The 26,018-nt window shown below is 48.3% G+C and overlaps 2 protein-coding genes across 10 annotated transcripts in view; one reads left to right on the forward strand and one right to left on the reverse strand.

Moving 5' to 3' along the window:
* LOC133361343 (zinc finger protein 180-like) overlaps positions 1–13,812 on the forward strand; it is a gene marked incomplete at its 5' end in the record, with an annotated part of 32,597 nt that extends 18,785 nt beyond the window's left edge. Inside the window, one exon of the mRNA XM_061580275.1 lies at positions 13,732–13,812. Within this exon, the coding sequence (XP_061436259.1) occupies positions 13,732–13,812 (81 nt within the window). The remainder of the gene's footprint in view (positions 1–13,731) is intronic.
* Positions 1–26,018, reverse strand: part of LOC133361284 (zinc finger protein 239-like) — an 807,570-nt gene that overhangs the window by 430,588 nt on the left and 350,964 nt on the right. For 3 of the 9 annotated variants that reach the window (XM_061580212.1, XM_061580209.1, XM_061580213.1), the window contains 3 exons: positions 24,675–24,741; positions 23,757–23,878; positions 13,885–17,313 (listed from right to left, as the gene is read on the reverse strand). In XM_061580212.1, the coding sequence (XP_061436196.1) occupies positions 16,290–17,313; positions 23,757–23,830 (1,098 nt within the window). In that variant the 5' untranslated portion in view covers positions 23,831–23,878; positions 24,675–24,741 and the 3' untranslated portion in view covers positions 13,885–16,289. Of the gene's footprint in view, positions 1–13,884; positions 17,314–23,756; positions 23,879–24,674; positions 24,742–25,034; positions 25,118–26,018 lie in introns of those variants that run through there. The other 6 variants (XM_061580216.1, XM_061580215.1, XM_061580211.1 and 3 more) reach the window with 5 other exon arrangements.

Raw genomic sequence — 26,018 nt, forward strand, 5'->3', positions numbered from 1 at the left:
CTCTCCCTTAGGTAAGTCCGCCCATGGTACATGTAACGCGTCGAGCAAGGGAACGACCTCGGCTCGGGGAGTCGGGCCGACTCGCCAGGCCAGGTCCTGCTCACCCTCAGGACGACCGGGGTCCTCAGCCCAGAGCGCGAACACCGAGTCGTTAGAGTGGCGTGCGTGCAGGGGGTGTACTGTGGCTATCGGGGTGCGCCGTCGCAGTATCGCTGGGGTATTGTGGGGGTTAAACATCCGCATAAACAATCGGTCCCCATCTGCGTTTACCAACGTGGCGGATCCCACAACCCCATACCGTTTTGCCAACTCCGGGTGAGGAGTTAGCATTACCTCCCCTGATGGTCGGAGCGCGGGGTCGGTGGGGGATGTTGCCACCGGCACCAGCATCTCGGTGAGCGGGCCGATGGTGACTGCCGTCGCCAGGATAGCGGCCACAGGTGCAAAGCGGCGGCGCGTTGGTTCTCGTCCCAGGAACGGGATCCGCTCGCCGTTGCTCTCCATGGTGGCGCATCGCTGGCGGGGTTGCACGTTGAGTCCCAACCGTTCTAGGAGGTCGGTGCCTGCGATACACTCGTGACACAACGCACTCGACACGTAGAACTCCTGCGTGCACACCTGGCTGCCTATGCGGACCTCTAGGGTGGCTCTCCCCAGCAGCCCCATTCCGGCTCCGCTCGCAGTGTGCAGCGCGCGGTCCGGTTCCTGCAGGTGACGCACGTCGACCCCGATCGCGCTGCAGTGCGCTGCGCTCACGAGCGAGGCCACCGCCCCCGTGTCCAGCAGGATGCGGGTACGCACTCCGTTTACCTCCCCTTCCACCAGCGACGTGGCCCCCGTGATCCCCGCCACCAGCTCCCGTAGCCAGTCGCCAGGAGTCACCGTTTCTGTGGGCGTTGTTGCTGGAACCTGTGTGGAGATCACTCGCTCGCCATTATTCTCACACCTTGTTTGTGTCGGGGCTACGTCGATTTCACCCCCCGGTGGTCCCCTCTCTAAGGGGGCCTTAGTGTTTGACCTTAGCTCTTGTCTAGCTCGGGCGACCTGAGGACAGTCCCTCACTAGATGCCCTCGGCGATCGCACACATAACACGCCCGGGGAGGGGTGGCGGCTCCGTAGTGGGCTCTCTGCCCACTCCCTCCTCCCCCAGTGCGCTGCTGCTCATACTCTGCTTCTAGTCGCGCTATCCTTCCAGTTAGCCCTCCTACCGTGGAGTCTAGTTCCCCCATCTCGGATCGGATGGTCTCAACGGAGGATTGCAGTTTGGTCATATTTTTATTTGCTTCCTCGCGTACCTGAGTTACCCTCTCACCTACTTGGGTTATCATATCTCCCATGCCGGCCTGTAACCCGGCTACCCACCCCGGGGTCGTCTCGCTGGGTCTCTGTGGCTCTCTTTCCCGGCCCCTTACCGTCCTCGCGAGCTCCTGTTCCTCCTCCTTGTCTTCCGAGAGCAGGCTCGCAATGGCGCGCTCTCGTCCCAGCCCCCGGAGCTGCGCGCGTTCGCTGTGAATTCTTTCACACTTACGTGCGCGCTCGACAAGGGTGTTAAAGGGAAGACGTGGGCAGCTCATGTCTGGCTGCCACCACGCCGTGCGAGACAGGTACCGCTGGATTTTCTCGGCGGCCAGTTCCTCAATAACCTCAGTTGCGTACCCCGGGCGTGCGATCTTTGTTAACTCGCGCACATCCTCGGCGTAATCACGTAGATCTTCGCCAGGTTGGCGACGGCGCGCCTCTAAGGCCGATTTTGCTTCCTCCTCGTCACGCGTGCCAAAACGCTGATCGAGTCGGCGCATCAGCTCCTCTAGCTGTGTCTGTGCGCTCGCGGGTAACGCTTCTACAAAATCGGCTGCCCGCCCATCAAGATTCATATTAAGTTGACGTACTGCCTGCGCGTCCGTCCATCCATTAATTTCCTTGGCCCCTAAGAGATTGCGGGCGAATGCCTTCCACGAAGGGGCCCCCCGGCCGGTAAATATTAGTCTTATTTTAGCGTGAGGTAACGCGGGGGTCCGTACCGCTTCTGACACCAATTTGTTGGGGTCGCTAGCCCCCGAGATCCCTCCCTCGATAATGCTAACGGCCGGGCTAGCATCATCAATCGCCCCCCGCTGCTAAGCGAACCGCTGCTAAGTTCCTCACCTATGGTGTGGGAGCCGTCGCCCGCGGATTCCCCTCCACCGCGGGTCCGCGTAATGGGCATGGTTAATTACCGATTAGTATTCTGCCCCTCTCTACTACGATACTTCCCTTTCCTAATCGCGCGCCTGCAACCCACGCGGAGCGAACGCACGCACGCCCACACACACGCCGCTCCGCGCACTCCAACTCAACTCACGTTATACTCGCGCACCTGTATCACACACGGAGTGAACACACGCGACACCCACTCTCGCACCGCTCTGCGCAGCGCTCCCCCGAGGCGAGCCGCAGCACCACAGAATCACTGCGTACCCACGCGCAACCCGCGCGCTCAGCTCCGCGCAGCGCTCACTCACGTGGCGAACCACTGTGCACACAGCGCACCCACACGCTCACACTGCACGACAAGATCACGCGAGACCACGCTTCGCTATTAATGATTTATTATATGCTACCTGCGAATTGATGTTGAATCAGTGAGTCGACGAGGCTGGCCTATTCCACTAAACCTGTACCTATTCCCTATTTATCGGCTTACGCTACCCTACTTCACCTCCCCACTCACTGTTTGGTGCCCGCGGAGGTTCGCTGCTCTCTGCGCTAACAGCGTACCTCGATGCGTCGCACGGACGTCCGGGTCGCTGGCTGGAGCCGCGGCTGGTCCGCTGGCCTGGAGAGAAGAGAGCGACCATGCCCTGTCCCCACCCTGCCCATGGAAGCACGTGTTCCCGCTGCCCCGAGTTCTTTTCATTAGCCACTTGCGCTCTGGCGGGGAAAGTTCCTCGTTATGAATCGTTTCGCAACGTTCAGGTCCAGAATACCGAAGTATACCGGGAATCACCTGTACTTAAAAACACGTAAACTGATAACACTATAAACAATAACACTAAACATTAAACGACAAAAAAATGTATCAACTGGTTTTATAATTTATGGCACCATAAACGGCGGTACGGTATTTAAATCTCGAGCGAGAAGCCATTCTTGTGCCCTCTGTGTGGGAAGGCATTTGCACAATCGTCATCTCTTCAAACTCATCAGAGAACGCACACGGGCGAGAAGCCATTCCTGTGCCCTGTGTGTGGGAAGGCATTTGCACGCTCATCAAACATGAACAGGCATCAGAAGGTCCACAATGATAGGAAATTAAAATCAAAAGCTGAAATTCGAGGTGCTGGAATGAATCCTGAAGAAGTTTCCACCTTCGATCCCATGCAGTTGGATCCCGAGAGATGGCTGGATGTAATGGAGTGGCTCGAGAGTCAACCAGAGAGCTCGGGGTGACTGAAAAAATATTATGTCATGTGGTTATACCTTTTAAGCCGTATCGAGTACTTTTGTGTGTAATTTTGACCATTTTAGTTTTACAGTTTTTGTGAGAGTTTAATGGCGTGCCCAGCGGTGGTTTGTAATATTATCGGATTACTTGCCGAAGTGGTGTGATGAGCACTGGTTGTGAGAGGGTTCAATTGTAGTCGTTAAGTGTTCCTGTTGAGCTAAAGTTGGAATGCGTCTGGAGGTATTAAACGTTTTTTTTCAAGTATATAGCTTTTTTCTTCTTGGTTCTTTCGGTAAAGTCACGTAGAAGGGAAGTAATAAAATAATAAAAATAAAACATAATAAAATTATTCTCACGACGTTTCGGCCACAACGCAAGCAGCCGTCCTCAGGTGGTTTTCACCTAATTTTATTATCTTTTATTTTTATTATTTTATTACTTCCCTTCTACGTGACTTTACCGAAAGAACCAAGAAGATGAATCCCTGCAGTCACGAAAGCTTTAAATCAAAAAGTGAATAGCTTTTTTTGATTGGTATTAATCGACTTTAGATATCCGATTTCAGGATGTACATTGATGACGCGTTCGTTGGATTTATTTGGCCTTGACTTCAACATAGACGCACAGTGAACACATGTGGTGAACTAATAAGGAAATCCACGTCCGAGTCGTGTTCACTGAACACGTCGGCATACTCCCGCAGTAACTCGCGCAGCCGATCGGCCTCTCCCTTAGGTAAGTCCGCCCATGGTACATGTAACGCGTCGAGCAAGGGAACGACCTCGGCTCGGGGAGTCGGGCCGACTCGCCAGGCCAGGTCCTGCTCACCCTCAGGACGACCGGGGTCCTCAGCCCAGAGTGCGAACACCGAGTCGTTAGAGTGGCGTGCGTGCAGGGGGTGTACTGTGGCTATCGGGGTGCGCCGTCGCAGTATCGCTGGGGTATTGTGGGGGTTAAACATCCGCATAAACAATCGGTCCCCATCTGCGTTTACCAACGTGGCGGATCCCACGACCCCATACCGTTTTGCCAACTCCGGGTGAGGAGTTAGCATTACCTCCCCTGATGGTCGGAGCGCGGGGTCGGTGGGGGATGTTGCCACCGGCACCAGCATCTCGGTGAGCGGCCCGATGGTGACTGCCGTCGCCTGGATAGCGGCCACAGGTGCAAAGCGGAGGCGCGTTGGTTCTCGTCCCAGGAACGGTATCCGCTCGCCGTTGCTCTCCATGGTGGCGCATCGCTGGCGGGGTTGCACGTTGAGTCCCAGCCGTTCTAAGAGGTCGGTACCTGCGATACACTCGTGACACAACGCACTCGACACGTAGAACTCCTGGATGCACACCTGACTGCCTATGCGGACCTCTAGGGTGGCTCTCCCCAGCAGCCCCATTCCGGCTCCGCTCGCCGTGTGCAGCGCGCGGTCCGGTGCCTGCAGGTGACGCACGTCGACCCCGATCGCGCTGCAGTGCGCTTCGCTCACGAGCGAGGCCACCGCCCCCGTGTCCAGCAGGATTCGGGTACGCACTCCGTTTACCTCCCCTTCCACCAGCGACGTGGCCCCCGTGATCCCCGCCACCAGCTCCCGTAGCCAGTCGCCAGGAGTCACCGTTTCTGTGGGCGTTGTTGCTGGAACCTGTGTGGAGATCACTCGCTCGCCATTATTCTCATTATCGTCTATTTGTATCGGGACCGCGTCGATTGCACCCCTAGTTGGTCCGCTCTCTAGGGGGCGTTGGAGTTTAACCCCCGCGTCTGTCTAGCTCGGGTGATTTCCGGACAATCCCTCACTAGATGCCCTCGGCGATCGCACATATAACATGCCCGGGGAGGGGGGGCGGTTCCGTAGCGGGTCCCCTGTCCGCTCCCTCCCCCCCCATTACGCCGCTGTCCACCCTCTGCCTCTAGTCGGGCTACCCTCCCAGATAACCCTCCCACCGTGGCGCGTAGGTCCCCCATTTCGGATCGGATGGTCTCAACGGAGGATTGCATTTGGGTCATATTTTTATTCGTTTCCTCGCGTACCTGGGTTACCTGGCCGGAGACATCCTTTATACCCGTTTGTATACCGGCAACCCATCCCGGGGTTGTCTCGCGGGACACTGGAGGCTCTCTTTCCCGGCCCCTTACCGTCCTCGCGAGCTCCTGTTCCTCCTCCTCGTCTTCCGAGAGCAGGCTCGCAATGGCGCGCTCTCGTCCCAGCCCCCGGAGCTGCGCGCGTTCGCTGTGAATTCTTTCACACTTACGTGCGCGCTCGACAAGGGTGTTAAAGGGAAGACGTGGGCAGCTCATGTCTGGCTGCCACCATGCCGTGCGAGACAGGTACCGCTGGATTTTCTCGGCGGCCAGTTCCTCAATAACATCAGTTGCGTACCCCGGGCGTGCGATCTTTGTTAACTCGCGCACATCCTCGGCGTAATCACGTAGATCTTCGCCAGGTTGGCGCCGGCGCGCCTCTAAGGCCGATTTTGCTTCCTCCTCGTCACGCGTGCCAAAACGCTGATCGAGTCGGCGCATCAGCTCCTCTAGCTGTGTCTGTGCGCTCGCGGGTAACGCTTCTACAAAATCGGCTGCCCGCCCATCAACATTCATATTAAGTTGACGTACTGCCTGCGCGTCCGTCCATCCATTAATTTCCTTGGCCCCTAAGAGATTGCGGGCGAATGCCTTCCACGAAGGGGCCCCCCGGCCGGTAAATATTAGTCTTATTTTAGCGTGAGGTAACGCGGGGGTCCGTACCGCTTCTGACACCAATTTGTGGGGGTCGCTAGCCCCCGAAATCCCTCCCTCGATAATGCTAACGGCCGGGCTAGCATCATCAATCGCCCCCCCGCTGCTAAGCGAACCGCTGCTGAGTTCCTCACCCATGGTGTGGGAGCCATCGCCCGAGGATTCCCCTCCACCGCAGGTCCGCGTAGCAGGCATGGTTAATTACGTACGCGCACACCCACACACACAGCTCTGCACGGCACTCACTCAACACTGACCACTCGCGTTACGATCGCGCACCTGTATCATACACGTAGTGAACGTGCGCGCACACACGCATACAGCTCCACACGCGATACCCCCTCTTGCGCCGCTCTGCGCAGCGCTCGCCGTCTGCTGGCCGCTTACGTTATGATCGCGCACCTGGGGTACGCCTATTACGCACGCCGCGAGCTTACGCACACACAGTACCACACGCGTTCCCACACGCTCACACTGCACGACAAGATCACGCGAGACCACGCTTCGCTATTAATGATTTATTACCTGGTAACTAATGTTCAATCAGTGAGTCGACGAGGCTGGCCTATTCCACTAAACCGGCACCTATTCCCTATTTATCGGCTATGATTCTAATTCACCTTCTTACTCACTGTTAAGTGTCCACGGCGGTCCGCTGATCCTGGTGCTAACCGCGTGCCTCGGTGCGTCGCACGGACGTCCGGGTCGCTGGCTCGAGCTGCGTCTGGTCGCCTGGCGCTGGAGTAAGAGAGCGATTTCCCCTCTGCGCTCCTCTATTTATCCTCCCTACCTCAAAGGGGATGCTGCTCTGAACAATGGGCTCGTGCACCCCAAGCCCGCGCACGGCGGTTCCCGGGCGCTGTTGATATGCTAATCAGTGAGCGACGTTGGCGGCGTACATCCTAATTACTCCCTTACCCTTCCTAACAATGGGGCCTGCGCGCTCAAGCGCAATTATCCCAACCCTCCATGACTATGCGCAACAGCCCCTGTGACCCCGCTATTCATGCTGTTCCGTGCCTCCCCTGCTTGCCCCGTCGACTCGTGGGGGTGTGTGTGGGGGGAAATGCGCCTCAACCGCGGTGGCCGAATGCCCCATGCCGCGACCACACCATATTAAGGCCGGCCGCAGCGCCGCGGTGCCACGTAGCACGGGGGAGGTCATCCAATTCCCTGATCGCCGGAAACCGTGAGAATTAATCCCGATAAGGGTCTCTCGGATAAAAACCGGTCGATCAGGTAACCTTCCCTTCCAGCTCTATGGGGGGGGGGGGGGGGATGCGGGCGGGTGGGTGTTTTTGTGGGGCGGGGGAGGGGGGGCAGTGCGGTGGGGGACGCCGGGCGGCTCCCTGGCTCGGCAGAGCGGCCCCGTCGTTGTGGCACCACACAGTCTATTCTTAGTCTTAAGCCTCACCTTACCATATTAATAAAAGTATGCGGCCCTTGCCCCACCACCTTCTCCAACCATCATATAAACGAAGTGGTAGCTTCTGCAATCTCTCATTTACCTAATACAGATGTCGTGGCTGTGACGGTTCCACCTGAAGACGGAAGCTTGTGTTGCCTCATAAACGTCGTGATTTTTATTTTTTATGTTATTTAATTTTACTTTTTTATGTTTTTTTACCTACGTGACTTTACCGAAAAAACCTAAGAATATGAATCATTGCAGTCACGAAAGCTTCAAATCTAGAACGGTGTCGTGTTGTCTCTTCACAGATCTGAGCCAGCTCAGCCCTCCTCCTCACTCGTCCAGGCTTTCGGAGCGAAGACAGAAGTTGTGGAGAAGGAGACGAAGGAAGAGGTAAAGGAGGAGATGATGGAGGATGAGGTCGAGACAGAGGAGGAGGAGAAATCGGAGGAAGAGAAGGCAAAGGAGGACGAGATTGTGATGGTGACAATGGAGGAGAACACGGAGGGAGAGGAGAAAGACAATACGGAGATGGAGGACAAGGAGACAACAAAGGATGAACAGATGGTCGTGGTGGAGGACATGGAGACGACGGACAAAGGGGAAACAATGGTGGTGGAGGAGGAAGAGAAGACGGTGGTGGAGATGGTGGTGCCGGAAGGTGAGGAGGAGATGAAGGAGGAAGAGATGGTGCTAGCGGAGGAGAAGAAGATGGAGAAGATGGAGGTGGCACAGGAAGAGGAGGAGGAGGTGGAGGAGAAGATGGTGGTGGGGGATGAAGAAGAGGGGATGGAGGAGGACGAGACGGAGGAGAAGATGGAAGAGGTGCAGGTGGAGATGCACGAAAAGAAGAGGAAGCGAGGGGGCCTCGCTCGCGTGGCGAGAGCGATCGCCTCACTCCTCCGCCGCGTGCTGCTTTGTGGTGGCAGGTCCACCGCCCAGTAGGGGTGGTGGCGGTGGTCGTGCATCGGTGCCGACCGTGACCACTATCACCACACTAACCGCCCACCCAGTGATACTCGCTACACACACCACACGGGTCCCCAGAGAGACGGTGCAACGTTCAGGTCCAGAATACCGAAGTATACCGGGAATCACCTGTACTTAAAAACACGTAAATTGATAACACTATAAACAATAACACTAAACATTAAACGACAAAAAAAGCTACCAACTGGTTTTATCATTTATACCACCATAAACGGAGGTACGGTATTTTAATTTCATTAGAAGTATTATAATGGAACTCTACACATGTTTGTTAATTGTCCGTTCAATCGAACCGACGGTCGGATATGTGAACTGTGGGGGTCGAGGGTAAGAATGGCATTCAAATTTTAGAATGACAATTTGGTCGTTTTAGCAAATTACTGTACTTGAATGTATGTTATGTGCAAATGCAAATTGTTAGTCGTAAATGCGAGGGAGGAGTTAAGAGGTGCACGTTTAATCCAGTGTTAACATTTATTTTAGCATCATATTTAAGGACACTGTTGTTGACAAGAATTCGTCTGGACATGTTATGTGCCTTGTTCTACTCGATCAACCAAAATTAGTACAATGTAGGTCATACAGGAGTGTGATTTCATTCATGAGTAGTATTCACAGAGCCCCGATGACACTAACCTACCTAAAGTTATGGTTAAAAAAGTAATCTTGAGTGACTTAATTCTCAGCTCAGACATGATCATCGCAATCATTTCCAAAGACGTGTGGGGTCCTGCGAGAGCAGGTCCCGACTTCAAACAGCTGGGCAGCAGAATCGGAAGTAGCCGCGTTGCCCTCGAAATGTGATGTTGCTGCTGTTGTTGCTGCTGTAGTTGCTTCTGTTGCTGTAATAAACGCAGGGAGGTGGTGTTCCGTGATGGGATGACGCCTTTGATTAAAGCCTCTGTTCAAACTCACCCGATTGACGCCCTTGATCGTCGCATTTTATCAACTCTGATATTGTAGACTCTCACATGTTAAGCTCTATCATAGTGAAACATAATATTATAACCTATGAACTACAACCTATCCATTGTAACGCTGTAAAATAATATTACCTATTGGGTTTCACTCCCTCGTCGAGAAGGCCGCTCTCTTCCTTTTCTAAAGTTACATGCTAATTTCTCTGCATTCACTTTAAATCGAGGACAAAGTTTTTCCATTTATTCAAAATAAGCGCACAATTACACACTGAGATGCACTTACATATTCATGCATGAAGCACAATGGGCACATTACCCTTCGGTATGTTAATAGACATGCGGATTGTACCTTCCAAAATTAACAATCGAATGCAAATATCCTGAAAGACAAAGGATTGGATCCTAGGGGGGGAGTTATAAGGCGGCTCAGAAGCAGAGCTCAATGCCATTTCGAGAGGGAACTTGATGAGGTTGGACGCTCGACTCGTCGCTCTGCTGATCGCCCTTCAACCGCGAGACAACGCAGCCTGGCGAGCACAATTGCTGTGTCGACAGTTAGGCGACTTTGCGTCGGGAGAGTTCGTGGCGACATCTTCAGACGGGTTCCAGACATCGATATACCGTGAATCTCCAAGTAAATGTCTATTTTCGCGGATAAACTCTTAAACGTGTTCGTCAAATTTACGGGATTTTTTTGCGTCTCGGTTAGATGCGAGTGTCGTTCTTGTTTTAGCAGTTAACAAAATCAAAAACTCAACGCTAAACATCCTTGCGGCAGATAGCGTACTTTTGACTCGATTACACCGCTGCTGTTACTACGCTCACATGGAGCAGAGACGCTCTCCACAGCCCCACGTACACGGAGGCAAGAAGCCATTAAATTGCTCTGTGTGTGGGAAGTCCTTTTCATGGCCATCACATCTTCAGAGACACCAGAGAACACACACGGGCGAGAAGCCATTCATATGCTCTGTGTGTGGGAAGACATTTGCACAGTCATCACATCTTCAGAGTCATCAGAGAACACATACGGGCGAGAAGCCATTCCTGTGCCATGTGTGTGGGAAGGCATTTGCAGACTCATCAACTCTTCAAACTCATCAGAGAACACACACGGGCGAGAAGCCATTCCTGTGCCCTGTGTGTGGGAAGGCATTTTCACAGTCATCATCCATGAACAGGCATCAGAAGGTCCACAATGAATGGAAACTGAAATCAAAAGCTGAAATTCAAGGTGCTGCAATGAGTCCTGAAGAAGTTTCCACCTTCGATCCCATGCAGTTGGATCCCGAGAGATGGCTGGATGTAATGGAGTGGCTCGAGGATCAATCCGAGAGCTAGTGGTGACTGAAATATAATGTTGCATGCGGTTATACCTATTAAGCCGCCTTGAGTACTTTTGTGTGTAATTCTGAACCTTTAGTTTTACAGTTCGTTTGAGAGTTTCTTGACGTGCAGGTGTTGATTTGTGATGTTATCAGATTACTTGATGAAGTGGTGTGATGAGCAGTGGTTGTGAGATGGTTCAATTCCCGTTAATATTGTAGTGTTTAAGTCTTTCTGTTTAGCTAAAGTTGGAATGCATCTCGAGTTAGATCTTTACTCAACATTTTAAACGGGTTTATTTTCAAGTATAAAGCTTTTTTTGGTTGGTAATAATCGACTTTAGGATGTACATTGATGACGCGTTCGTTGGATATTTGGCCTTGACTTCAACAAGACGCACAGTGAACAAACGTGGTGAACTAATAAGGACATCATGGGGAATGAAACTTTAACGCTTTGGTATTCCTGGAACGGATATGGTTTGCATTGTACTGTAACTGTTTGAACATAGGACATAAACATTCGGTTCGAGTTTTAACGTAAAAATGATTGCAGATGAATAAAAACGTATTTTTAACATATGTTTGTCCATTTTTTATTTTACAATGTTCATTGCAAAAACGTGTTTTAAGCGAGTTTCAGGTGGAGGATCTCCGTCACACAAGTCTGCCCTTTATCGGCAGCATCCGCCATTATCATGTTCCTTGAGGGGATAGGTCCCCGTTGCTAATCGTTTCTAAACGTACCAGTCCCTAATCCCGAAACATACCATGGATAAACTATACTCTATAACATGTAAACTGTAACACTATTAACGATAATACTAAACATTAAACGAATATAAAGTAGAGTTTAAATATATAACCATGTAAACGGAGGTAAGGTATTATAATCTCATTAGAAGCATTAGAATCACAGGGTCCCACGAGAGCAGAGCCGGCTACAAACAGCCGGGCAGCAATTGGAGCAGAAGCAGAAGTCGCTGCTTTAGTTGCTTCTGTAACTGTTATATACGCAGCATGTTGGTGTCCCGTGATGGGATAACGCCTTTGATCAAAAACTAAAATAAATGTTAACACTGGATTAAACGTGCACCTCTTAACCCCTCCCTCGCCTTTACGACTAACGATTTGCATTTGCACATAACATACATTCAAGCCCATTAAAATGCCAATACGACCATTTTGTTATTCTAAAATTTGAATGCGATTCTTGCCCTGTACCCCCCACAGTTCACATATCCGACCCCCGGTTCGATTGAACAGATAATTTACATACATATGTGTAGAGTGCGATTTTAATACTTATAATGAGATTTAAATACCGTACCTCCGTTTATGGTGCTATAAATTATAAAACCAGTTGATATATTTTTTGTCGTTTAATGTTTAGTGTTATTGTTTATAGTGTTATCAATTTGCATGTTCTTAAGTACAGGTGATTCCCGGTATACTTCGGTATTCTGGACCTGAACGTTGCAAAACGATTCATAACGAGGACCTTTCCCCACCAGAGCGCAATCCGCTAATGAAAAGAACACGGGCCGGCGGGAACACGTGCTTCCATGGGCAGTGGGGGACAGGGCATGGTTGTATTGCCTACAGGTGCCACCGGGAATGTCCCCCAAGTTGCTCCGCCCATGGCGGGGTCAGGTAGAGGTCATAGAGGTGGGTGATGTAAAGACAATGCGTCAACTAAGGGACAAGTGGTGACAACAAGATAGAGAGAGTTCGAGAAGGGAAGGCGAGACCAAGTGTGGACGGAGGTTCACGCCGAGAATGAGAGAGGGGGAGGAACGAGGTTTGGGGCTGTGTTGGCTGGTTGCTGTCTCGTCGTCGTCGTTGCTATATCGTGACGCCTGGGGTCTGAAACCGCGTTAAAGGCTAAATAAAAGAGTTTGGAGTCATTACAATTGTAACGATTCATTATTTCACGGGCTAATATTGGGTTTTTGCGATTATTTTACATATTCATACTGAATATTGCTATTTGATGCCATTGAGATGGAACATTCATCGAATAGTGGACAGCTTGATCCTAATACCACCAAAGTGTTATTCAAATAATTGTAATCCCATCCTGATCCTGCACCTTCCGTTTCACATATCCCACCATTGGTTGGCACGTCCAAATTACATACAGACATGTTACATACATACATGTACATACTTACGAGCATAGTGTGATTCGAAGAGGACCACGGAATGATTATAATAATTCGATTGAGATTCAAATATAACACTTCATTGTACGGTTTGCTAATCTACAACACTAGTTAATAATGTTCTTTTATAGCGTTGTAATGTATAGCTCAAAAGTTATATTGTTAGAGTTCACACATTTAGAGTTTACTTTAACATTTGTTTACGGTAATTTGTATATTCTTCAAATGTATATGTTAATGTTTATAAATTATATTGTTGGAGTTCAAATTGTTAACGTTCACAGTGTGAGAGTTAACAGTGTAAGAGTATATAAGCCTCTTACGGGACACCAACATGCTGCGTATATAACAGTAACAGAAGCAACTACAGCAGCTACGAAACCGTTCGATGGCAAAGCAGCGACTTCTGCTTCTGCTCCAACTGCCGCCCGGCTGTTTGCACGCCGACTCTGCTCTCGTGGAACCCCACACGTCTATGGAAATAATTGAGATGATCCTAATTAAGCTGACATTTGAGCGACTAAAGTTTACTTTGTTTAAACATAACTTAGTGTAGGTTAGTGCAATCGGTGTGTAGCGAATACTACCGAAGAATTAGCTGACTCATTGTTGACGTAATTTGTCATAATATTGGTTGATTACGGAGAACAAGACACCTGCTATGTTGACGAATTCTTATCATATACAGTGTCTTTAAGTATATTGCTAAAATAACGTCAACACTCGAATAAACTTGCAGGTCTTAGCCCTAATATCGTTGCTTCGCAGATGCTCGAGATTGAGTGTCCTGCTGTGGTCCGAATTGTTTACTGCGATAACATTTGTAACAAGATGCTGCCAGTTGTGTGACGGAGATCTTCCACCTGAAATTTTCTGAACATGTTTTTGCTTGAACATTGTAAAATAAATGAGGGACAAACATTTGTTAAAAACCTAATGTTTAATATGGCCTATGTTCAAACAGTTACAGTACAATGCAAACCATATCAGTTCCAGGAATACCAACGCGTTAAAGTATCATTCCGCCGAGAATGGGAGAGGCGGGAGTAACGAGGTTAAATGCTAAATAAAAGAACCCTCTGCAGTCTGAGTCCGGAGTCATTACAATTTTAACGATTCATTATTTCACGGGCTAATATTGGGTTTGTGCGATTAATTTATATATTCATACTGAATATTGCTATTTGATGCCCATTGAGATGGAACATTCAACCAATAGTGGGCAGCTTGATCCTAATACTGCCAATGTGTTATTCAAATAATTTTAATCCCATCCTGATCCTGCACCTTCCGTTTCACATATCCCACCATTGGTTCGCACGTCCATATTACATACATACATGTTACATGCATACATGTTACATACAAACATGTTTACATATTGACGAACCAAGTGTGATTCCCTTGAGAACCACGGTGTGAAGCTAAGAATTCGAATTCGAATATCACACTTCAATGTACGGTGTTCTAATCTGTAACACTAGTTTATGATGTTATTTTATAGCGTTAAAATGTATCGCTTATAGCTTATATTGTTAGAGTTCACAACATTATAGGTTACTATAACACTAGTTTGTAGTGTTATTTTAAAGCATTACAATGCATAGCTCATAGTTTAAAGGTTATATTGTTAGAGTTTATAATGTTAGAGTATGCAATGTGAGTTTACAATTTGAGAGTTTGTTGACGTGCCCTGTTCTCGTGGGACCCGACACGGATTTGTAAATAATTGCAATGATCATGTCTAAGCTGGGATGAGCGACTAATGTTTACTTTGTTTAATCATAACTGTATTCTTAGGTTTTTTCGGTAAAGTCACGTAGGTAAAAACATTAAAAAGTAAAATAAAATAAAAATCACGACGTTTCGGAGGCAACACAAGCTTCCGTCTTCAGGTGGTACCGTCACAGCCACGACGTCTGTATCAAGTAAATGAGAGATTGTAGGAGCTACCACTCCATTTATATAATGGTTGAAGATGGTGGTGGGGCAAGGGCCGCATACTTTTATTAATATGGTAAGGTGAGGCTTAAGACTAAGAATAGACTGCATAATAATGGTTGAGCCCACCGAGTAGTAGCACAGGCTGAGCCTTTGTTATGGAGAGGTGCGGTTTGTAACACAACCTGTAACAGGGAGACACCACTAAACATGGTAAAAACTGTGATGGTTGTCAGTCAAATAAGATTGGCAAATAAGTGTAGTTAAATCTTTTTTGCATGGTTAATCACATCTTTCCAATGATTACTCAGTTTGTAATTTGTATGGCTTCGTGTACAAACCTTTGATGGTAGCCAGGTTTGCAGAGAACCTTGGTCTCGGAAAATACAATTTCATGAGAGCCCACAGAGTTGTAGCAATGATCGGCATCGGCCGAAGAATCAGTTCTGCCGTGTTTCAGATCGGACTTGTGCTCGCGGACACGATCAGAAACATGACGTTTCGTTTCTCCAATGTATCAATCACCACAAATGCAACTCAATTTGTAGACTCCAGGATACTGTAAGTCAGGAACGACATCCTTCAGAGATGAAATCAGATCACGGATTTTATGCACTGTACTGAATCGGACTTGGATCTTATGTTTGTCTTATTTGACAGACAACTATTACAGGTTATTGATAGACAGCCAGGCTTGTTTTACCATGTTTAGTTGTTTCTTTTTTCACACTATTGTTATGTAGGCCAGGCTTAGTCACAAACCGTACCTCTCCATAACAAAGGCTCACCCTCTTAATCCTCACCTTACCATATGAATAAAAAGTGTGCTGAACTTGGCCCTTCCCCCCTCTCCAACCATTATATATACGGAGTGGTAGCTCTTGCAATCTCTCATTTACTTGATACAGCTGTCGTGGCTGTGACGGTTCCACCTGAAGACGGAAGCTTGTGTTGCCTCCGAAACGTCGTGATTTTTATTTTATTTTACTTTTATTAATTTTAATGTTTTACCTACGTGACTTTACCAAAAAAACCTAAGAATATGAATCCTTGCAGTCACGAAAGCTTCAAATCTAAAAACATAAAACAATCACCAAAACATGTCTATTGTGTCCAGCCACTTTCAACTCCCCACCAACCAAGCATATACACACCGCCCGCGAAGCGGGCGGCGACTGCTAGTAAATGAATTATTAGAACAAAGTGAATGCTTGGGAGCTTATTGGCTCTCGCTCCTGGTTAGAGATCTACCCAACCCACAGGTCCATAAAGACTGGCCGCTCTTACCCTGCAAGTTGAACCTAGGAATTGAGTGTTCAACTTATTTCTTGTCATTAAAGGTCTGTGACAAAAGGTGCATCTATTGGAGCAACATCGTCTCAAGCTTACACATCTCCCGGGTCTCCATTTGACTTTGTATTGTCTCGGAGGAAGTCCACCCACACCTCCACTTCCACAAACTGCTGGGAGTTGCCTCGCTCTGCCGCGCAGTCAGAAGTCTCCTCCTGCTTCACGTTGCCTCCATCGATGTGAAGGTCCGATTTTGGAGTTGTATCTTTATCTTCACATTTTACCTTCACTTCTTCACTCTTCACAATCACTTCTTCACTCTTCACCATCACTTCTTCACATTTCACCTCGATACCTTTAAAAGTGTCCAAGCTGGGATTTTCTTCTGGTTCTTGTTTGATGAGGGATGGGCTCATTGCGGCACTTTGACTTTCACAAGCTGATTTCAGACTCCACTCCTTGTGGATCTTCTGATGCTTGTGTGTTCTCTGGTGTCTTTGAAGATTTGGTGAAAGTGCAAACGACTTCCCGCACAGAGTGCAGCTGAAGGGTTTCTCTCCCGTGTGTGTTCTCTGGTGTGGTACAAGATTAGCTGAATGTGAAAACGCCTTCCCACACACACTGCACTTGAAGGGTTTCTCTCCCGTGTGTGTTGTCTGGTGTTTGTTAAGAGTAGATGACTGTGCAAACGCCTTCCCACACACACTGCACCTGAAAGGTTTCTCTCCCGTGTGTATTCTCTGGTGTGCTACAAGATTAGTTGACTGTGAAAATGCCTTCCCACACACACTGCACTTGAAGGGTTTCTCTCCCGTGTGTGTTCTCTGGTGTGCTACAAGAGTAGCTAACTGTGAAAATGCCTTCCCACACACACTGCACTTGAAGGGTTTCTCTCCCGTGTGTGTTCTCTGGTGTTTTACAAGAGTAGATGACTGTGCAAGCGTTTTCCCACACACACTGCACTTGACGGGTTTCTCTGCTGTGTGAGTTCTCTGGTGCTGTGTCAAATGTTCAGTACGATCTGTGCTGTTGGCACGCAGGTCGCATTGTTGCCTTTTTGCACCGAGCCGCGCCGAGTGCCTTTGCTCCATCAGACCAATTCTGCAGAGGAAGCGACAGCTGCAGACAGAAAAATATATCCACAACATCTACACATCAGTATCAATGCATATATACAGTCACACGTGACTTACACGTCTATACTTATGCATATATTCATGATATAGTGAAAAAGTGTCCCAAATTTATCACACGGGCTGTTATCGCACACAATGAGAGGGCAAATGGTTATAAACATGCCTGGAAGCCCTAGTATCTTCAAAATGAATGTTAACCCAAAACTCCGAGCACACAATTTCGGCTGTCTGGCTACAAAAGGAATATTTATGAAAGCTAAATTCAGCTGACATAGCAAAGGATGTTGAAAATAATACTATTTGTGTTATGCACAAATGCATAAATTAATGTTCAATCGCAACTAAGAGGTGTGAAGCCAGGCACAGATGTCCTTGAATGCTGGGATGAAGTTCCGACTTCAGCTGCACATGTGCTGTGATAACTTCCTGACTCCAATCTTAAAAAGACTTCCAGAGGAAAACAAAAATAAACTACCGTTTTGATATAACCTCCGTGCTCAATAGAATTAATAGACTTTACTGCAAATACAAACTTGAAACTGTCACACACTCAGGGGCGGAGCCAGTATTTTAAGGTCGGGAGGGGGGCAAACCCTCCAGCAATGAAAAATGATAGGAGTTAATAATAGGAGTTTTCCCCTTTTTTCTGGCAACAAAACTGAAACCTTATGAGGATTCATGTCTGTGTCGTGTTTTCTCCGGAGACACTTTGTTAGGGGCACGTCTTTATTATACACACGCGCCCTAACTACTAAACATCAACTCCTCGTACAGTTTATCTCGAGTACTTACACTCGGTATATTATACGCCTCCTACGTAACATGCCTGCCCCGGCTGCGCTCCAGGTGCTCTGGCTATAATATCCTATGGGAGACCCAGGGTCCACCACTGGCCTCACAGAGCTTTGGCCCTTAAAAAGACGGCGAAGCTAGGGGTCCAGGGTCCTATTCTAGCAGGTCTTATTGCTTCAACTGGTCGTCTTCAACTGCCAGGACCTCTCCAGAGGTCCACCTTATATACGTTTCTCAGCCGAGGTGCGGACCTCCGTGAGAGACGTGGGTGACCCCAGAGTCCCTCACCGAGGTCTGCATGTCTGCCGGTTGCAGGCCAGTACGTCCGTAGCCCCCCGGGCCGTTGGGAGTGTTTGCGAGGGATCGTAGGACCCCTCACAACCCCCAACCGCTTCTGGGATGTCTGTCGTTGCCTGCAAGTGCAGCCCATCCATGGCACTACATTTGCATTAACCACAATACTTGCAGTCAAATGCAAACAAAAACACACTATGATAATATGTGTGAGCAGTATGCCTTTTGGCGTCCTCTGGTCGAGCACCAATTGGTGTCCTCTGGTCGAGCACCAATTGGGTCGAGGCTCAAAAAAAGCCGTCCCTTGGTGTGGACCAATCAGTTTCAAGAAGATGAATCCCTGCAGTCACAAAAGCTTTAAATCAAATTTAATGCATATATTATCATAGTGTGTTTTGTTCGCATTTCACTGCAAGTATTGTGGTAAATGCAGACATGAATCCTTGTAAAAGACGTTGGTTCTATCTTGTTGGTTTTTGTCGTTAGGCTGTTAGTAGGATCCTACTAACAGCCTAACAACAAAGACCAACAAGATCATCAGTAGGATCCGACTAACAGCCTAACAACAAAGACCAACAAGATCATCACGAGTTCGACGTCCCTAATCGAACCAACCAAACGTCCCTCCTTAAAACCCTCGGCTGCAAGACCTCCCAGATTCTATGGTCTTCCCAAGATCCAGAAAGAAGGCTCCCCACTACGACCCATAGTGTCCATAATCAACTCTCCTACATACAAACTGGCCCGTTTTCTATCAGATACTCTGCTCCCCTTCACTGGCAAGACCTCGTCAGCAGTACTTAACTCAACCCAATTGGTCTCTATGGTCAAGGACATGGTACTGTCTCCTGACGATATCCTCGTCAGTTTTGATGTGGTATATCTGTTTACCAAAGTCCCAGTTCCTGACACCTTAACAATAATCGAAGACTTGGTCCAACATGGACTGAACTCGGATGTACCTGCGCTGGTTAGGCATTGCCTCACCAACACTTACTTTACCTGGAATGGCACCTTCTACAAACAGAATGAGGGTACCCCCATGGGCTCCCCCTTGTCACCAGTGATAGCCAATGTGTTCATGGAAAAGTTTGAATCAGACGCCATCCAGACGTCCACCCTACGTCCTTTGGCCACGTGGCCTCCCAGCATTGAACCATTTCCTGGACCACATCAATTCCAGACACCCATCCATCAAATTCACCATGGAAGTGGAGAAAGATGGCAGACTACCATTCTTGGATGTTGTTTGAGAGGAGACCTGATGGATCTTTGGGACATTGTGTTTACAGGAAGGCCACCCATACAGATTCCTACTTGAAACCTGATTCCCACCACCATCCGGCTCAAAAGAATTCTCTCATCAAAACACTATACCAGAGAGCTCATTGCATCTCTGACCAACACCACCTGGCCAGTGAACTGAAACATGTACATTTGGCCCTCAAGATGAACGGATACTCTGACCGCACTATCCGCCAAGCTGTTTCTCCCACCATACAGAAACAACCACTTGAAACTCCGATCAAAACTATCACATTGCCATACATAGCAGGCGTGACCAAACAGATCTCCAAAATTCTAAACAAACATAAGATCCAAGTCCGATTCAGTACAGTACATAAAATCCGGGATCTGATCCCATCCGTAAAGGATGTCATTCCGGACTTACAGTACCCCGGTGTTTACAAATTGAGTTGTACCTGCGGGGACTGCTATAATCGGGGAGACGAAACGACATATTTCAGACCAAATTCGCGAACACAAATCAGATTTGAAACATGGCAGAACAATTCTAGATTTGCAACGTTCGTGACTGCAAGGATTCATATTCTTAGGTTTTTTCGGTAAAGTCACGTAGGTAAAAAATTAAAATTAATAAATGTAAAATAAAATAAAAATAAAATAAAAATCACGACGTTTCGGAGGCAACACAAGCTTCCGTCTTCAGGTGGAACCGTCACAGCCCGACAGCTGTATCAAGTAAATGAGAGATTACAAGAGCTAAACCTGGTAAAACAAAACCAGGTTTAGCTTTCTACCAGGTTTAGCTTTCTTTTTTCACACTTTTGTTATGTAGGCTAGGTGTAGTCACAACCCGAACCTCTCCATAATAAAGGCTCAGTCTTTTGTTATGCAGTCTATTCATAGTCTCAAGCCGCACCTTACCATAATAATAAAAAGTGGGCCATTCCTGGCCCTTCCCCCCCCCCTCAACCATTATATATACGGAGTGGAATCTCTTCTAATCTCTCATTTACTTGATACAACTGTCGGGTTGTGACGGTTCCACCTGAAGACGGAAGCTTGTGTTGCCTCCGAAACGTCGTGATTTTTATTTAATTTTTTATTTAATTTTACATTTTTTTATTTTAATTTTTTACCTACGTGACTTTACCGAAAAAACCTAAGAATATGGCAGAACAAATTCTTCAGCCGTTGCCAATCATTGTTACAACGCTGTGGGTGATCATGATATCGTTTTCTCCGATACGAAGGTACTCTGCAAGCCGGCTTGATACCACCAAAGATTTGTCCATGAAGCCATACAGATATACAAACACAGACATAACTTCACCCGAGAAGATGGATTCAAATTGAGCAATCATTGGAAAGATGCGATTAACCATGTTAAACTTAAATCGCCACTCCCCCCCGCTCTGCGTCCCTCCTCCACCATCCGTGACGCCGTCTTATAGTTCCACCTTCACCTTCCTGGCTCCACCCACATCCTAACCCCCCCCCTCCCCCATCCTACACTTCATCCTCCCTCCAATGACTATTTAGATGCCGTTTTACTATATTCACCTTCCTACAACGTTTTACTATTTTCACATTCCTGGCTCCACCCACACTGCAACCCCCCCCATCCTGCACCCGTCCCCCTTGGCTCCTCCCCCCTCCTCTTACCCTATATATTAAATGCCCCATTACAAATAACTCCCACTACAGTTATTTTGCTGTGCCTTTTGACACCTGATGAAGGAGGCTTGTGTTGCCTCCGAAGCGTCGTGATTTTAATTGATTTATTTTCATTTATTATTATTTTACTTAATCTTTTACCTACGTGACTTTACCGAAAAAACCTAAGAGTATGAATCCTTGCAGTCACGAAAGCTTCAAATCTAGAAATAATGATAGTTGTTAGTAAGGCGTTGTTAGTAAAGAGTTATTAGTAAGGACTTGTCCCTTGCTTTTTATTCGACGCGTGTGATCGGCATCGCGCTCGCTGAAGGTGTTTGCCTTCAGGGAAGCCGTGTACTGTATACGCAACTGCGCACAATTCTGCGAGTCGCTTGTAACTGCTTTGCTGTTACTTATTGCAAATTATGGACTTGGACCGTTGTCCTCTCAAGAGTCCCTGGCACATAATAATATTCCACACGGTGGCGGTCGCAAAATGCTGATTTATCTATATATAAAAAAGGGAAGTTTGTGAATGTCTGTTCGAAATGTTTAGCATACTTCCCGACATGCAACAAACTTGAAATTTGGCATGTGGTTAGCTTCCAGACTGTACACAATGCTAAAAGTATAAAAATAGACTTTTGTATTTTGGGGAGGGGCGGGGGCGCAAAACAGTAATCCCTCGCCACTTCACGGTTCAAGTTTCGCGGCCTCAGTGCATCGCGGATTTTTCAAAAATATTCATTGAAAAATTTAAATTAAAAAATACCGCCATATCGGCAGCCGTATTGCGGAAAGCAGTGTTGTTTCATCGTGATGCCCGAGAGAAACGGTTTCCCAGGATGCCAGACAAATAGAGAAACTCTCTCAGAGGCTTTGTACATACCCACGGGCACTCAGACAAGGCACGTGATTGGTTCCCGGCGCGAGAGCGACGAATGAGAGCACGAGTGGATGTACAGTATCCCGTGAGCTGATTGGCTGCGCATCATCGCATCCTCTCCCAGCTTCTTCCCTTGTTGTATCTCGCCACTCTCGTTCACGCTGTCAACTGTGTCTCGCGTATCTTAGTGTTGTGTTCGAAATTAACTGGTGAGTGTAGAACACCATAATACGTATCGTATGAGAGAGAGAGTGAATGTATAATATTAAGGTTTTATAATTAAATAGATTTAAGTAAAATATATATATAAAGTATAAATATACATATTTTAAACATTCTGGTACCCACACACACATATACGGAAATTCCTAGGGGGGGCCAATCCTACTTCGCGGATTTTCACCAATCACGAGGGGTTCCGGTCCCCATTAACCGCGATAAACGAGGGATCACTGTAATGCATTTATTTTGCACGCAAGTGAGCGGTGACATCACATCTGTCATCACATCTGTGATGTCACACCCGCATGCGGCAGCGTTACGCAGTGTGCTTGCTGACGTCACCCTCCCCCCCCAAACACTCCACGTAAGCACTGTTTTAATCCAAGACAAGAATCCAAGTCACGGGCGAAGCCGGGTAGTAAAGCTAGTCTATATATAAAAGGGAAATGTGTGGATACGTGTGTCTGTTCGAAATGTTTAGCATACTTCCCAACATGCAACACACTTGAAATTTGGCATGTCGGTAGGTTCCATACTGTACACAATGTAAAAACTATAAAAAATAGACTTGTATTTTGGGAGGGGGGGGGGGGGAGAAATGACCATGGAGTGTGTGGCGTCAACCCGCAACACACCTGAGTTAAGCGCTCTGCAACGCTTACCCCTACCATATGGCTCTTCGTGCGCCGTACTTCTAAAGCTGTTAACAGCGTGCCGGGAGATTTTAGGAGGCGCTTCGCTCCTGGCCGATGAAGCCATTGGCTTCTCGGAGTTTCAATACATATCCGTGTGAAGAACAGGTACAACTGCTATCTTAAATATAAAGCAGAAATTACATGTTTGTTTGTGTGAAGCAGTAAAAACTCTCCAACGCCGAGCTCTGGCGTCATGAAATTTTCACAGCTTATGTTGTCTGGAATTTATAAGTGAACACGACTATTTTCAGCTTGCCACGTCATTCCCTTTCCGAGTTGCCAAAATCGACATTACGTAGAAGTGGGTTAAGGTTAAATTTCCTTCAGTGAAAAACATCCGATTTAGTTAAATTGATTTCTTTCAGCTTTTTCTTTCTTACAAGAATCAAATTTTCAGGGTTTTTCAGTGACATGGTTCACAGGTGGTGGCGTGTCCAGACCCATGCCTGGCTACCTTCATCCGCTCAGTATGAATGCTTCCTCACTCCACCAAGTAATTCATTGAGGATCAACCAACACAGCCGAGGCTGCATGTCTCTCTCTCTGTGGTGAGATGTTAACTACCTGTCCTGGCATACAGGAAGTCGTGGGTTCGATCCCAACCCTGACGCCTGCTGTATATTTGGAGCTTACGTGTCTCTCTCTCTCTCTCTCCCCGTGGTCGTGTGGATTTCCCTCCGGATCTCCCGGTTGTCCCCACTCCACATGCAGAGAGCGAACACCACCACGCGTCGAGAGTGAACACCGCCACGCGTCTAGAATGAACACCACCACGCGTCTAGAGTGAACACCGCCAAGCGTCCAGAGTGAACACCGCCACGCGTCTAGAGTGAACACCGCCACGCGTCTAGAGTGAACACCGCCACGCGTCCAGAGTGAACACCGCCACGCGTCTAGAGTGAACACCACCACGCGTCTAGAGTGAACACCACCACGCGTCCAGAGTGAACACCGCCACGCGTCTAGAGTGAACACCACCACGCGTCTAGAGTGAACACCGCCACGCGTCCAGAGTGAACACCGCCACGCGTCTAGAGTGAACACCACCACGCGTCTAGAGTGAACACCGCCACGCGTCCAGAGTGAACACCGCCACGCGTCTAGAGTGAACACCGCCACGCGTCTATAGTGAACACCGCCACGCGTCTAAAGTGAACACCGCCACGCGTCTAGAGTGAACACCACCACGTGTCTAGAGTGAACACCACCACGTGTCTAGAGTGAACACCACCACGCGTCTAGAGTGAACACCGCCACGCGTCTAGAGTGAACACCGCCACGCGTCTAGAGTGAACACCGCCACGCGTCTAAAGTGAACACCGCCACGCGTCTAGAGTGAACACCACCACGTGTCTAGAGTGAACACCACCACGTGTCTAGAGTGAACACCACCACGTGTATAGAGTGAACACCACCACGTGTCTAGAGTGAACACCGCCACGTGTATAGAGTGAACACCACCACGCGTCCAGAGTGAACACCACCACGTGTCTAGAGTGAACACCACCACGCGTCCAGAGTGAACACCACCACGCTGTTGACGAGCCTCACCTTGTTGTTGTCGTGGGCAGGTCACTTCTGAAAACAAGAGCGGTATAGCAGCTCAAGCGGGCTTGGCCTGGTAAAAAAAAAGAAAAGAAAAACTGAGAATATATAAAGTAAAACTAAGTTACAAAGTGGCGAGCCGGGTCAAGACAAATTCAACTTAAGCGAGATAATTGAAGCAAACGCGATCAGGCGAGGGCAGGAGGCAAGGCCCCAAGTTGATAAGTTCCAACCTGGACATCGCTTCCATGCTCGCTGCTACTCAAATAACATCCCTACGAGAGAGAGAGCGAGGCTCTACCTCAATAAACAACAACAACAACCACAACAACCACAAGCACCACAACAGCGATGAGGATTTCTCACCTCGGATTTCAGTTCACGGGCGAAGCGGCAACTTCCTGGTCCCTCGCGACGTCACGCGGCAGCAGGCGACATGACGTCACTTGCGGGGTACGATGACACTCCCCTCCCCCAATGAGCGGCTCTCAACTCGCGACGACTTTCACGACACATTATGTTAATGAGCCGCCAGTTACAGGGCGTGGCTTTGCCCAAATAAGGATTGGCACTGGGACAGATATCGGCAGCGGCCGAGCGGTGACGTCACGCTCAAGAGCGCGGTGGTCGGGGGTGGGTGACATGACGTCACTAGCGAGGAACACCTCCCCCTGGCGTTTGACGCCGATGAGGTCACGCTGAGCGGTGACGTCAGAGAGCGGGGTCAGAGTTCAAGTTTGTTGACATAAAGGGAGCGAGTTTCGACTTAGCCTCAAATGAGTACCCGGTGCGGTGTGTCAACATCGCCACTAGGGAGACAAAGGCGGCCGGGCGTGGTGCTGGCCACCCACCCCCTCGTGTGCCGTGACGACCTCCATCGGTGCTGCTCGCTATGAGCAGCACTTTGTACATGTCGTTGCTTGGCTCTCCAGCACACCGCTGGCGACATTTCACGATGACATTTTCACGTCCATAAAAATAAAATCGCCATACTAACCTAGGCCGTATTTTGGAAAAATTGGTCCAATTTTCCTAGTCTTCTTGGTTCTTTCGGTAAAGTCACGTAGAATGGAAATAATAAAATAATAAAAATAAAAATAAATTATTCTTATTACGTTTCGGCCACAACGCAAGCAGCCGTCAGGTGAAGAACAGGTCTGTCAGAAAGATTATTTCTTTCTACGTGACTTTACCGAAAGAACCAAGAAGATGAATCCCTGCAATACAATATTCCTAGCTTTATTTTTCAACTAAAAGTGCATTTCTTGGTTGTGTTTAGCCTGAGTAGCCTATATATTACGTTAAAAAGTGTGGAATTTCATGCATGAAATTTAGAAGTAAAAAGAAAAA

This window comes from Lethenteron reissneri, chromosome 72 (assembly GCF_015708825.2).
Source record: "Lethenteron reissneri isolate LAM-NWPU_2019-01 chromosome 72, ASM1570882v1, whole genome shotgun sequence".
Taxonomy (NCBI): Eukaryota; Metazoa; Chordata; class Hyperoartia; order Petromyzontiformes; family Petromyzontidae; genus Lethenteron; species Lethenteron reissneri.